Source organism: Rhipicephalus microplus, chromosome 9 (assembly GCF_043290135.1).
Source record: "Rhipicephalus microplus isolate Deutch F79 chromosome 9, USDA_Rmic, whole genome shotgun sequence".
In the NCBI taxonomy this organism is placed as follows: Eukaryota; Metazoa; Arthropoda; class Arachnida; order Ixodida; family Ixodidae; genus Rhipicephalus; species Rhipicephalus microplus.
The window spans coordinates 130437474-130453276 of NC_134708.1; the positions used below are offsets into that span (position 1 = coordinate 130437474).

A 15803-nucleotide genomic window follows, 5' to 3' on the forward strand; every position below is an offset into this window, starting at 1 on the left:
CAGCGTTACTTCCTTGCTGCAACTATATATATATATATATATATATATATATATATATATATATATATATATATATATATATATATATATATATATATATATATACGGGATGGAATGTCGCCATCGGCGGCATTTTATTCCGCGACCTGGTGGTCACAAACCTGAAGCAACGTAATAAGGTTATGATTGGCCTACACGTTCGCCTGTGTTGCACCTTCTTCATCAGACATTTCGGAGTGTCTTTAGCCATTATGGCATAGTAAAAAATTGTATCATTATATTGCACACTCGCATACAAGCGAAGTTCAGTGGATAAGTAAACAATTCTGTCGCACACGCGCGCGCGTGTCTGTGTGTGTTTAGAAGTTAACAGAACTTAACAGTAGTTTAATAGTTCAATAAATATAATAGTTTACATCAATAAAAATATTATTCTCTGGCTTTAGTATATCTCAGCACACGCACGAAGAGTCGCACTGTAATATGCTAGAACGTGGCCTATCAGACCTTGGAGCTGTGTCTGGATTTTACCATTGAAACGATTCTCTGCCTGGCGAAAATTGTCGTAGTGATTGACTCCAGCGAGATCTGTTCTGGCGGGTACAAGTATGACCCCCGCCGCCGCATTCAACCCATCACCGAGCTAACTTACAACGCTCGCAACCGAGATTCCTGCCCGAATCTCGCAGAGTGCCAAAGCCTTGACGAACACCACGACACGTTTTCCCGTGTGCAGATATTCCCTGTAAAACCAGGAATGATATAGTGACAGTAGCACCGCTTAGTTTCTAAATCTTGTCAGCAAGAAGCTAAGAAAAAAAAGGTGGGAAAGTGGCCTGGGGGGGGGGGGGTTCGCTTGCGTGAAAAATTTTGGGGAGGGTGCCACCCCCAAAACCTCCCCCTGGCTAGGTCATCACTGCCCCTGATGACCTTGATTTACGGATGACAATCTGATGTGTGCATATGTTGTCAAATCAGGCACCCAGCGTGCACAAATGGTTAAATATCATTGCAACATTACAAAGTTTAATGAAAAATTTCGCCCTTGCTTAGTCAAGCAATAGAGATTATGTGGTGAGGATGATGGGAACCTCTTTCTACCAATGCAGGAACGTTGTCAAGTGACTGACTCTACAGCAGTCCAATGAATTGAGCAATTAGTGATTATGTGCTTCTGTGCATTGAAAGGTACAGCAACTTAAAAATGAAGACGTATATGTTTGCTTTACACTTATTTGTTTGTAATGTGGAACGTCAGAACAAGCTTCCCTGGTTGATTGCGGCTAAACCTCGTTTGTCGAGAGGTAGCTTAGTTTCGCTTGCTGTGGAAAAAAAAAATGAGACCATTGGTTCCGAGAGGTTTAGCTTAGCTGCAGTCATTGTCAAGCATGACCGCAAGTGTACACCCTCAGAATGTGCACGGTGACGACTAAGTCCACAGGTTGTACTATACCGCACAAATGCTGCTCGGCGCCGCCACCGTTCTAAACTGGCGGTGAAGGTGGTTGCGGCCAGCGCCTGTAGATGTGGCTGTGCAGGAATAATAGTTACGTGACACAGAAATCAACTCGAAGAAATGACACAGACAGCAGCTGTATCTTTCTTCTGCTGAAGCTTTTTGAAGTATAGTGTTCAAGCTAGCACAATGTCCAACTTTAGCTGGGAAATGCTTTAAAATTTGGTATTCATTCCTTGTGAGGTGTTAAATGTGGAAAAGAAGAAAATTGTTGGTCTTCGAAGACAGTCAAGGTGACAGTCCATGCTGTCGAGCAACAAACCTGTGGGTATTGATCACCTGCTTTCCCAACATTGAGTTCACCTGCTGAATCTAACATGCAACTGGCCACACACTAAAGAACCACACACATAATGTCGATCTATAGTAACAAAGAGAAATCAACACAAGACACAAAACTGCACCACGAATGTGGTGCGCTTACGTTAGCCTCACTCCGTAAGTCCGTGGTATCGAGCCATAGAATCGCTTGCATAGGCATCCTGCGAGATACGATGGTCCACGGCTGTGCCAGAACAAAAAAAAAGTGAAAGCACTTTTTCTCCAGCCCTGGCCGAACCTCGCTTCACGCGCAGGGCCGCCGCCAATTATGATGACGATGATACCGTGGCTCTCTTTGCTTTGGGTGGTTGTCACCAAGCAACCACAGCGGCAACATTACTCACGCTAAGTATATATACCACTAACTTGTCAGACGCACGTGATCTACAAGGCGAGCACAACTTTACAGGCGGTGATAGTACCCCCCTCCCCTTCAAGCTAGAAGTTATGTCTGTACAGCATCGCCTTAAACCTTTTGTAATAACGAAAAATGCAGTGACGGTAGTACGTACCCGAATCCGCCTGCGCCTAGAAGTTTGATGCTCTGAAAGTCTTTCACTTTCGGGATGTAGCTCCAGAAAGGCTCGATCTCGGCCAAGTTGAGCTTCTCGGTTTTTGCAACGACGGTGTCCCCGATGCCCATCCAGTCGGTGGGCGGAACGTCCGAAACCTTCTCGAGGGAAATGGCCAGCTCACCGATGATGACGATCAGCTTGCGCACGTTGTCGCCCAGCTCTTTGGCTATTTCCGGGGACTTCTTGTAAACTAAGTTGTGGAGCCCTGAGCAGGCCAAACGGTCAAACAATTACCCACGTGTGCATTGGTGACTGGGCGAATATAACTGAGGAAAGACTCAGAGACACTGCAGATTTGTAATTAGGCAGAAATTTTAGCTAGGCTTGTTGGTAAATAACTTTGAGAAAAACGCGATGCCTAAGCGCCAGTCGCAGAAAGAGGAATTGCAAGGAAGGACTGTTTCTGCTGGTAGTGCGCAGGCGCCAAGGTTTTCTTGAAGCACTGCATATCAAATTAATGTAGATCAGCGAGTTATCATTAAGAAACTGTGCATAGCTTTCATGAATCACCGATGAAAATGTAGTCCCTAACTAGAAAATTCGCCACCAAAATAGAATTTAACTGCTACAATGGTGCACCGAAGGACGTATTAGTTATGCGTTAACACTACAAGCTGGTGTACTGTCGAACAGCCCGCTACATGCTCTCGGAAATCTTTTGTCCTTGCATTTGTTGAACTGGGACCGTAGAACTATTATATTTAGTGAATAGAGTTATTTGCGCCTTGTATAACACTAGAATAGAGCACTTTTTTATGTTTACCTTTTACTTAAGTACTTAGTGGCACTGCACTATTTTGGCAACTTCTTTTTATGTTCTATACACTGTTTATTGCTTCCACAACTAAGTGAGTATTTGGTTGTTTTTTACTTTACGGCCACCATTCACACGTTTCTTGTAAATGTAATGACAGCATGACATCCCAAAGAGACACGAAGAACTAAAATGGCATCATATCCACGGGTGAACAGTGGAGAGTGGGACGAAGCGTTCGTTTGTTCTTGCTTCCGTCCGTCTGTGCGTCCATCCGTGCGTTCGTCCATGCATCCGTCCCTGCCTCCGTCTGCGCGTACGTCCGTGCATCTGTCTGTCTGTCTGTCTGTCTGTCTGTCTGTCTGTCTGTCTGTCTGTCTGTCTGTCTGTCTGTCTGTCTGTCTGTCTGTCTGTCTATCCATCTGTCCATCTAGTGAACACTCCAAGTACCACCATCTCGCATTTTTTCATCATACATTCCACATACATTACGCACCATACAGCGGACATTCCAAGGACTAAACGAGAGGGGGCACACGCACACTTTCTCACGGCCTGCGCTTCGCGTCTACTTCCGACCTTTCACCACCTCGAGTTCATGGCTATATACTAGTTTACTGTATTCATGGCACTGCGGCCCAACTTTCGCCTAGCCTTTCTAAAACCAAGGAGTTTACGCCCAGCGAGTTTAACGTGGCAACTCTTTCTTCTCAGATAGTGCTCAAAGTGCGTCTTTTTGATACTAGTGTTTTTAGTAAGCATTAAATTCAAGGCAAAATTTATTGAAGATTAAGTCACCAGTACTGGTCTCTGTAAATTGCTTCATGAGAAACAGCTATTTTTTTTATAATGAATAACGTGCACTGGTTTTCTCTTCAATCGTAAAAGGTAGACGCGTGCCGCTCCTCGAGTCCGGCCGTGGAGGTGGCTACCTACTACTACTTCGCGGACACCCGACCTACGGCATAGGGAGCTTCACCCCCAATATATTTTTAGCGGACCTTAATGTCGATATAAGGTGTCCTTGATTTAATTAGTCACTGGCGTCAGCTAAAGTTCGGTCCACTTCACTAGACTTAGGTTGAAGTTTAGTCGCCCACTTCCGTAGCTCCACTGCAGAACCAGCTGGTCCTGCAGTATGTGCCTTCTTGAAAGCACACTCCCCCAATAAAGACCGCCCGGCCCTTTAATGCGTACCGACAGACGGGAGGGAGACGTGTCGGTGGATAACGTGGCTGTTTGCCACTTTGTTACAAACGCACATCGGAGTGGAGGCGGCAACATCGTCGAGACCGCCAAGACTGTGAGCGCGTCTTACTCTTACCCGCACCATGAACTGCGCGTGGCACAGTAGCTGGGAAATGATAATGATGAAAGGCAAGGAGGATGAGACTACAGATTGCTCCCTACCCACCCCCTTCACTCTTCCGCAGAAGTGAGCGCGGAATGAAAGCTACGAGGGTACATAGCAATAGTGTTCGTGACTCGAGACGGAGAAGGCCTTGAACAGCTCAGGTCGTCCTCATGAAAACGCACAAGGTCTTTATGATGCTTCGGGCGGGTGGCACTTGGAGATGTACAGCAGGTGAAGGAGTAGACTCTAGCACGTTGTGGTAGTACTCAAGCGGGTCCCACGACGCCTTCACGAGGGTACCGGGATAGGCGAGTACACGCGAATGGCAGAGGATGTATTAGAGGGCGAGTGGTCAGGGGTTAGTGCATGCGATAGCCGCAAAGGAGTGCAATGGGTGATAGAAGAGCCACGGTCATCCATAGCATCAACCAAGAGTAGTTGCGATGAGGATTTCTGATTGCGCGCACGGTGAGTAAATAAATGCCGACAGATACCAATCGTGAACAGAGTGGTGCCTGAGTGTTGGCAGTGTGTCGATGGAGATGGTGTAGACGTCGATGTCACGCAATTACAACCTCAGCCATCGTACTGGCACGGGAAGGCGAGAAGATGAATGCAAGGACGGCGCATTCGAAGAACTGCGCCACGTGATATGCGAGTAGCTATGATGTTTACGGCGCGTGGTGGGTCAGCACGTCGGGCGTAGACCATCCTCGTTCCGTACAAGACGCTTGCCCCATGTTGAGGGGCATGCCTGCATTCATTCCTGCTGCCTCACATTGCCGTTGAAAACTCCGGAAGATGGATGTCGTGGAACCCAGCAGGCCGTTGACTCTGCCAGAGGGTAAGACGGTGCCTGCGTGCTCGTTGAGCGACCCAGTAGTTGTGCGTTTGCGCGCCTGGTACGCAAATCGCTCCACCATTGACGAACCTGGCAAGCAGTCTTCGGTCGTTTCGCGAGCTTTGGAGGTCCAGGCCACCTCTCCGGCGACGCTTTCAATTTTTTTCTGTAATGATTCTAATAACTTTGTTCTCATTCTCCCCAAGAAGCTACATCCTACATATTTTACACAACTCCTCCCTTGAACCATTTCCCCCTTTTCATGTGAACGTACATATTTATTGGCGTTTCAAGACATTCGAGCCAATGCTGAACTTTCAGTTTGATGCGAGGGGGCAAGACGAGTCCAAGTGTCCTTCAGAAACATATTGTCACTCGGGTGTTATTGCCCTAAAATTATGACAGATCTTGTGCACTGTGAAATGGAGTTCTTTAGAAGCAGACAGCGAGTTGCTGTGACATTTAAAAATTAATTCTCGATTGAAGGAGATGATAAGACTACCTTCTTGAAAATCAACTGGGCCACCACATGAAATTTCATTCGCATGTCTTCATTCGCCTACCTACATAAGAAAAATGGCTTACGGCATGCGTATTTTAAATAAACTTCGTGATTTTCCCATACCACACTACTTAAGTTGTACTACGCTTTTATTCATTCTCTCATTAATTATTGTATCCCATCTTCAGGGAATACCTGCAGCAGCCATCTCGTCTCTCTTTCAACTATGCACACTTACTCTATACTTCCCGCAGACATTATCGCAATGACGCTAGAGTGCTCGTACGCAAGTTTTCGCCCCGCCAGGACGGTATAGTGGCTAAGGTACTCGGCTGCTGACCCGCAGGTCGCGGGACTGAATTCTGGCTGCGGTGGCTGCATTTCCGATGGAGGCGGGAATGTTGTAGGCCCGTGTGCTCAGATTTGGGTGCACGTTAAAGAACCCCAGAAGGTCGAAATTTCCGGAGCCCTCCACTACGGCGTTTCTCATAATCATATGGCGGTTTTGGGACGTTAAACCCGACATATCAATCAATAAAACTAACGCTCCGGCTTTTAAATGCACATAGACACCATATAAAGTGAACTGGGGGGATAGCTGCAGTGGCAGTCCTGTTGGCGGACCACCGTACGCGTTATTCGAACGTCGTAGGTCTGGTACCTGCCCACGAAAAGTTATCTTTTCGTCCGCTTTTCTGTCTTCACAATTACATTACAACTACTTCTAATAATATCCCCTATAATTTCTTTGGCGTTATTGCCTGTCAGTTCTCAATATTTCTGGTGTCCTCCACTATGGCGTCTCTCATAATCGTATGGTGTTTTTGGGACGTTAAACCCCACAAATCAATCAATCAATCAATCAATCAATCAATCAATCAATCAATATAAATCAATCGTGTAAGAGTCTTCATGTATACATGTCAGCAACACTTTCAAATTTAATCTAGGAATACTACTGTTCAAGCAAATCAACAATGAGGTTCCTATGTTTATAATCTTTCCATCAAGTCTGAGGAATAAAAATTGACAACGCTTGCACGCATTCGCAATTTAATACTACCTGTAGTTCATACAAATTGTGGGAAATGAACAGGTCACTTGACTTGAATCCGCCTTTGGAATATCTTGCCTTCAGGAATCAAAACCTCGCAATCAATCAGTAAATTCAAAGATATCTCAAAATTTTCTCGCATCCATTACATAATCTGGACCAATTTGTTCATTTCTAATACTCCAGTTCTTTTACATACCTTTTTACAACCTACTACTGAGGAATCATCGCATGATTTTCCTACATTGTTGAAATTATGTGTCACTGTTTCGTTCACCACTAAAGATTGATGGTGTTGATTTTAGAAAAGCTACTGTAGCGGATACATTTATGAACAATTTATTCATATCACATGCTGCAGCTCAGACAAGCGATGCAGAAACGACTAGCAAAAATACATTTCTTCTTATGCGAACTCTAATTTCTTGACTTCTTCTAACCAATTAGAAAGACTTGCGTACCTGAAGTTATTAAATAAAAAAAGCCACCGGTTACGATGACATTAGGGTAGAACTAATTAGACATGTGGCCAAATATTTGTGTGGCTAACTGCAGCACTTACTTCTGCGATCAAGCGTTCGGTGCTGGTAGCTTTCTTGATGGTATGAAGATACCTAAGGTGGTAGTCATTCATACAGAGAGCTCTTCCGACGACTTGAATAACTACAGGCCTATTTCTGTGCTACCTTTATTTTCTGAACTTATAGCATATTCCATAAAATCACGACTGACAGACGTTTCTTGCGGAGTATCAAATGCTTGCAAGGCCACAATTTGATTTCCTTGAAAAGAAATCAACCGAAATGGCAGTTTCGTATATTAAAAAGTTACTAACGAAAACTGATAATAAGCAATACGCTCTTGTAATAGTTTTAGTCTTCAAAAATAGGTCTGATTACAGAAAACATTTGATTTGGTTTCACAGTCTCCCTTACTTTGGTAGTCAAGGTACTGTAGCAAATTTGATACGCAGTTATTTGTCCTTAAGGTACCACTCCCTATAGTTGAAATGGCTTCTGTTCTCAGTCTCAAACAATAAAATACGGTGATCGAAAAGGATACATTCTCGGACCTTTATTCTTTATTCTTTACATAAATATTATTTCGAACACACCGCGAACTCCGGGCATAATTATCTATGCTGACTACGCGAGTATTTTTTTTTTAGGCAAACAACTACTTGAACTTCAAAATGTAGCTAATAGATGGCCAGCCGAACTGTTACACTGGTTGAAATTGAACAAATGTAAAACAAAACTATGTGTATTATTTTCAAAAGCTATAGTAAGTATGACGACCATATCGCCTGTATAATATTTCTAAACTGCGCTATAGAAGGGATTCCAAGTTCTAAATTTCTTGGCACTCTTTTTGAAAGAAATATGAGCTGGACACCTCACGTAAACAATATCTATGCGAATATATGCCGGCCATATTCAATACTGTATAATGTTAGGTCCTTGGAGCCTTAGTGGTTGAAACTGCAATTATAAATATGCCTTTGTTCATTCTCATTTGAAATATTGTCTCCCATTATGGCGTGCCACTACTCAAACAATATTTTATAGATTATTAATTATACAAAAAAACTTGCACCATCTCCTACTAAAGGGAACCATGTGTAAATTCGAAGCTGCGGGCACAAACGCTTACACTGGCAGCGACGTTGACACTGGCGCTCATCAAGCGAAAGTCAAGTAAAGACGACCTTCACTGAATTTCGAACGCGCGATGCATTGTCTACATGTAGGCACCGCAAAATAACCAGGGGGAGCTGCGTTGATCATCCTGCCCCATCACAAGTTCGCTGGAATTGGCCGTAAGGGGCATGCAGAACACCGACACATAGAGAAATAAAAAAAAGGTTAAGAGTGGACACTCCCGTAGACCCGAGCGGCCCAATCGACCCTAGCACACCTGGTGGTTGGTGAGAGCAAGTGGCGTGCGCTTCCTGTTTCGGTTTCACTGGCGCAAATTTCGAATTTATTTGCGTAACCGACGTTTGGCTATGACGAAAGTTCATGATTTCAGACCACTTTTCATCGCCCAAATGGATAGTTTTTGTAGGTCGTTTTGATTTAGCGATTCCCTGTTTTGTTTTGTTCAGTGGTTCGTGCGAATTGGTCGTGACGTGATTTTTATTTCGATTAAGTTATAATAAAACGAGATTCAGGTAATAATAATTCACTATTCATCGCGCTTGTGTTTTTCTTTTGGAACAAGTGATCAATGTATATATCAGTCAAAGAGAGAGTATCCGCAATGTTTTATTCAAAGGCAAGGTAGAGTCTGAGAATATAAAAAGCACAATATGACAAAGGTAGACAACAAATGCATCTCGCCTTACAAATAAATTGCAACAAATACAGAGAGAACACAGACAACGCACACATCGCTAGAGTTGGCAGAAGCCGAGAAGCTGGTGAAGTATGACACACCGGGCCAGTGGGTAAGTAAGGATCTATGGCAAAAACACAGCGCACAATGCTGATGAAGAAGGAAGAAGTGACATATACACAGCAATGAAGTCGCGAATCACGCCTGGGGTTAACCGAAATAATGCATAGAAAAAAAGAGCGCACAGAAACCACACGACACAATATAGCAGAAAGGCAAAGGTGCAGTGTGCTGGCTGTGCTTAAGAACAGCTAGTCCAAAATGAAAAAAAAGCAGACTTGATGCCTGCTTGTCCTCAGAAAGGTAGGGCTTTGCAGCTTGCTGACTACGTGAAAGACAAACTTTATGCTACAAGCTGGCAGGTCTTGTGGCTCTTCTTATGCGTCGCCTTCATCAAAAACTTAAGATCCCAAGCAATTTGCGTCTGGGTGTTGCTGTGACGCTTGCGAGCTAAAATAGATTGTAGTCATCACATATCCAGAATTGTGGACCTTAATTGGTGCTATGAGAGCGGTATTACAGGGCTGATAAATAGCAGAACATGATTGTTCAAATAGCAGAAGGAAACCACTTTGGCTCATTATTTTTCACAAAGGCTCTACATCGTACGTTATCACTCACAAGCTATATAAAAATAAAATGGCAGCGTCCGCAGCCCCATCAAACGCTACAAGTTTGGGTATTCTTTTGAAAATTTTGATGGGCGAGATGAGGAGGTTGATGAGAAGCTAAAATACGAAAAGCGTGATAACGTGAACCGTGCCCACTTCATACTGCGTTCCTTACCCGCTCGAAGACATTTCAACAAGCGGTTTTGTTATCGATATATTACTTGAGCTGGAGAGATAAAGCATACACAGTGACCAAGCGACCCACAGTAAAGTGTACAGTTCGCCCGCATTTGCTACAAAAATACAGACAGGATACCCAACATTCTTTTTAAGATTATGCAAATCACTTCGAGCGAATACACAGTGTCCCTACTCCTCATAGCGGGTAACCAAAACAATGTATGCAACGAAGGAGTGGTTAGTCCAGTTGAACTGAATATAAGCATATAAGACCATAATGAAGTCTGCTGTAACGAAGTAATAACATAACAAAGCTCCTTGCAAGATTCGGCTCAACTCGAATACTTTAGTGTAAACCCGCCGCTAATTGCTAACCTTTGAACTTGTCAAGCTGTATGCCTGAGATTGAAGACTGGAACCTAACCCTATCTAAGTTTCGGTTAACAAAACGCACATGCCAACATAAAGAACCCGGCAAAACATTTTCAGAAACTTCGCGCGACACTCAGCAGAGCAGAAATGAACATCGCCAACACTTGACAGATGGTGATACAAAACATCGCACACTTTCAGGTGATGTGCAGTGGCCTCAATCATGGCAAGAAAGTGAGATTCAAGTTGTTGTACGTATGCAAAAGCTGCTTCTGATGGCACAGTGAGATTCCCAAAAAGTTTGCTGGGGACGTGGCATGCTTTGAGCATTGTGAAATACTGGTGGGTCCCCTGTGCTGCTACTTTGGCTTGCAGATGGTTTGCTTGTACTTCATTGATGGAGACATTGTCGCTGGCACACAGGAACGCACTGAAATAAACAAAAGATGGATGTAAAAGCGAAGAACAACTAATCCCATACGAGCACTTTCCTCGCTCTTTCAGACCCAAGGTGCACAACTTTCTGTGGTGCAAAGTTTTCGATTCCACTACCTAAAAACAAACCATTCACAATGTTGACAATGCACAAAAAATGAAAATCACTGAGAGCCAACCCTTACATTTGTAAGTGCACACGTAGTGTCCTTTTGAGGATAGTTTCCTCAGAATGTCCTAAACATAAAATAGCACATTAAAAACAGCTGCAATAAAAGCATAGTCACCATTTTCTTTAGGGCACTGAGACGTGGAGCTGTTGGCGGAGACATCTTCTGGAGGGTCTTGTGAAGCTTGTTCAGTGCCTCGGACCGTGCTGTCGGAACAATCTTGCGGGCGGCCTGCGGAAGTCTCAATATCAATCCACTCTGGTGTTGAAGTGAACATACAACATACCGGTCACACGAGTTCTTTTTGTGACAGCTGAACGACTGGTTAAGGTTTTCTCCGGCAAGACGAAGTCAGCAGAAATTCTTTCACCAGCTACAAAGGAGCTGCCACCTGCAGAGGTTTGGTCAACAGTCAATTTGGGTAAAAAAAAAGAAATCGCGACACTGGACGCACCCTGCTCATCGGGGCACCTCAATGTGTGGGAGCCGCTTTTTGAAGCCTCTACCGCAGGTCCTGAAGAAATAAAATTACGACAATGTGTCAGTAAGAGGCTTAAATAACACAAACTGAAGCTCATCCGCACCTTGCAGTGCAGCTTCTGCAGTCACGTCACAGTCACTATTTGAAGCGACGCTCGGAGAACGTGCATATATGTGCAGTTGGTACAAGTTACAAAACTTGTAGCATGGGGAAACTTAAACAGCTCTTTCAAATGCATAAATTGGTCGAACGTGGAAGAAAAGAGAAGGCACCAACTAGGAAACAAGTAATTTGTGATTTTTGGAATTATCAACAGTGCCAGCTTTCACCAATGAAAGGTATATGTACATGTTCACTCAGGCTTGAAGATAACGTGAAATAGCCATTTAAAGTCTTTCAAAACAAGTTGCGAAGGTCAAGAGCATCAAAAAATTGCCCGCAGCTTCCCTCGGGGGAACACTGAGGAGGATGCGGACCATATAATTGGTTAACGGGGTGTTAAAGTGCGACTTACTTGGGTAGATGGCTAAATTGGTTAACGTGGTTGTGAAATGGGGTGTTAAATTGCGACTTACTTGGGTCGATGGCTAAATTGGTTAACGTGGTTGTAGGAGGGGGTGTTAAATGAGTGAACACGTACACACGTATGCGAAAGGGCGGCGCTGGTCGAAGGGACGTCGATCATTGTGTTTGTGGATTCGTTGGAATTCATTTCACCGCGACCTTGGACGTCGACGCGCCGTACAAACCAACCGACGAGCGGCAACTGAGCGAGCGAGCGCCGACCTTGAGTATATATACAGCGCGACGGCGCATGCACTGTCAGCTGTTGAATGTTCTCGAAGCGCGACGCCACATGCGCGTCCACTGGAGAATCAGGAGAATTGTAGATGTCGAACGCGGTGTGTAGAGGAGGAAGGGTGCACAGATGGTGGAGGAGTGAAGCGCGCGCGGTGTGTAGAGGAGGAAGGGATGCACAGATGGTGGAAGAGTGGGCGACGGCGCGACGGCGCATGCGCGCGCGTCAGCTGTCGAATGTTCGAGAAGCGGTGCGGACGGCGCGGACGGCGCACTACAAGGCGCGAGTATAAGATGCTTCCGCATCTAAAAACGACAGAAATGTAAAGCTGCTGTTAGGAAGGTAATAGCCCACAATTCACAAAATTTAAGACTTTCCAAGTGTTACTTCTATAGTGAGGCTTCTCCATCGGCTACAAAGATCTTCACGGTTAACTGTCGCCACTGATTCAATACAAGTGGCTGCTATTGCACATATTTGAGTTTCAGTCAATCACTTACATGGTGCAGCTGGTTGCACACTGGGAACAGCCATTCTTGTAAGCCTTGTGTGCCCAGGGTCCATGAAACTTTGAGCAATAAAATGGTCGCTACAAACCCTGTACGTTGCGTACAATAGGCTGGCCGGCTTACTCAGGAGATCATCGCGTCCAGCATACTGCATCCATGCTTTCATCCTGCATTGGCAATGAACTATCAGCTGAAAGGGGAAGTGCTTGAATAGTGATTTTTTATTGTTACTCTCACTAAGCGAGTACGAACAGTAAGCCTAAAGACATGCAAACCATACAAAAGCTTGAACACACCTGCCGTCCCGTGGTATGTGGAAGAAACTCGTCCCAGGCTTCTTGTGGGTTCTGCCATTGTTGAAGCATCACGATACACAGCAGTAGCTGCCGTAGCTTGGACCGCCGGACGGCATGGCATCAGCGTGGTCTGAAAATGTTAGTAAGTGGATGCTTCGCTGTCAAATTACGAAAAAGATATGTGCACGTCATAAGTGTACCAACAAACCCCTTTGAATGATTAGCTAATCGATGCACAATACAAAACCAGTGATACATCTCTGACCCATAAAACTCTGACTTACAAAGATACGCGTCAAGACCACGTACAAAGATCTTCAGAAGTTTCCAGGCCGCTATCCCTTGTAATGCAATGGTATCGCGGCCTGGGAAGTTTGGAACACCTTCGTACGTACGCAGTATCAGCAGTACATTGGGAAGAAAAATCGTAGTTGAAATTTGTGCGGTAGAATTATATTTGAAACGTCAAAAAATTTGTGAGCAGCTTGCACTAGTGGCACAAGGCTAGCGAAGAAACGAAGATGATGGCCACTTAGCTAGTCCAGATTTGCCTCCGGCACACCAATAATTATTCGTGTTCCGAGTCTTCGGGAAACGCGTCGTGAAGCATGCGAGGCCCAGCGAACGCTTCTCAATATTTTGGACCGAGCCACCGAGCCTACGACCTAGCTGCCCAGCTACGCTCAGCGCACAGACGCTCGCATCCGTGGCAGACGCAGCACGCGTCGCCTCGGCTTGACGCCGTGCCGCCTTTGCTATACTGCATACGTTGCACAATGTTCCCGTCTAGCCGCCGCATAGAGCCACAAACTTTCTTTTTAGCGAACCTCCCAGTCCTTACAAGCTTCAGAAAAAGGTTACAACTGCGTGAATGAGACACCACGTAAGAAACAAACTCGCACACACGAAGCGCAACGTGTGTGTGTGTGCATCTTTCTATGGTTGTTGCATGGTGTCTTATTCGCGCAGGTGTAACCGTTTTCTGAAAAAAATGACCCAACAACACCAACAACATGTCATTCAACAAGCTTCGCTTGAAAACGTGCCTCACCTGTTATCTCACGCACGAAAACGCCGACGCAGCCGACGTTGACGAAAGCGACGAAAGCTTCTCGCTGTCAGTCATGCATGGGCTTGTCGCTGGGTAGATGGTGTTTATGACAGTACGGCTGAAGAAAAATAATCGCGTAAAGTGTGTTGAATAAATTGTTTTTATGTATAAAAAGCATACCAAGTTTGGTCGTATAATTATTATTTTGTGAAAACAATTTCGTTGCATTGATTATAACTGTTTTTTTTTCGCTTGCGCCCTCTGACGTTTGTTGAGAGCACTAGTTCGTTACGTATCGTGACGCACTTCCTGAGGCCAGGTTTCGCGGAGTGTCCTCTCTTGTTTTCTTCTTTCTCTATGACCGACACGCGAAGGCGTCCCCCTGTGTAGCCTGGCCACAATCCGCGCACTCTTGCAGGGAGGGAGACGCACGCATCACGCTGCATATTCATGGGCAACGTCTTAATGTTGCTGTTTCTATCCGCTAGGCTTTGCTTTTTGGTGCTGTAGTCAGATTGAAAACCCCCTCCACAGGTGCCTAGAAGCACCGTTTACTGACCAGAACAAGCTGCATTTCTCAACCTGCCCCATCTCGAAGTCGACGACGTCGGCCGTTAGAGGCTTGCAGAAAATGGACGCGTGCACGCGTCCCCCGTGAATTCCCGCCACAATCTGCCCTGTGATGCAGGGTGCGAAACGCCCGCATCGCGTTCCATTTTTACCGACCTCGTCTCTCTGTTGTCTTTTTGGTCCACTAGGTTATGTGTTCTGGCGCTGCAGTCAGATCAGAAAACTCGACTGTATGGGGCCTATACGGGGTGGCCATTGAATATCTATAGTTGTGCAGCGCCAGCTGTTGGTTTCTTACTAGCAGACGCTGCCATCGTCGGCCTTAAGAGGCGAGAGAGGTGGAGAGGAGCAACAGTTTTGCGGGTGTCTTCCAGGGCTGGCACACGACGCGAGACGCGAGCATGCGCAGTGGAACTGTACGGAGTGACAGCGTTACACAGGCTAGTCGAAGAGCTGCCTCGTTTCTAAAAAAGCTGTGAGTTGCACAGAAAAACTTAAGCGAATTGAGCGCACAGTGCCATTCTTTCGCAAGCTTAATGTACTAAAAATAAGTCACTGATTTCAACTGAAGCTAGCTACGCATACACATAAGAAAATTTTACAGGACCCCCAAATGCTATCCCCATCATCGTCAACATTTACAATAAGAGCTCAGACCCAATCAACTCAGAACGCCTTTGTTTCGAACGAAATACAGTCCCCAAACGTTCGCCTGATTAACGCCACATTTCTTGAATAACAACCGTGAAATTCAGGAAAACTATTCTTCATACCGCCCCCGGAAAGTAAGTTAAAAGCAGGACTTTCTTTAGCTCCTAATCATCCATTTATATTGTCACGGGGCCGTGACGCTGAAGAAGGAAGAAACGAGTAGGCTAAAATGAAACAGTTTAGTTCACTGAACCTGTGGCTGGTGAACAGAATGTGAGATTACAGCGATGCACACGGGTACTGATGGCGGCGAGCAGAGCATCCGCTGTGGATGAACTGACAACCGGTGAAGTGCGTCGACATT

General features: G+C 45.2%; 1 protein-coding gene and 1 long non-coding RNA gene across 3 annotated transcripts in view; both read right to left on the reverse strand.

Moving 5' to 3' along the window:
• Nucleotides 1–15803, reverse strand: part of LOC142772156 (uncharacterized) — a 284133-nt gene that overhangs the window by 233636 nt on the left and 34694 nt on the right. For both annotated transcript variants that reach the window (XM_075874306.1, XM_075874305.1), the window contains exon 3: nt 2350–2617. In XM_075874306.1, coding sequence (XP_075730421.1) covers nt 2350–2617 — 268 coding nt within the window. The remainder of the gene's footprint in view (nt 1–2349; nt 2618–15803) is intronic.
• Nucleotides 12375–14346, reverse strand: LOC142771457 (uncharacterized). Its single transcript, XR_012885930.1, has 3 exons — nt 14219–14346; nt 13168–13297; nt 12375–13038 (listed from the first exon to the last, which is right to left on the reverse strand). It is a non-coding gene; the product is annotated as an uncharacterized LOC142771457 (long non-coding RNA).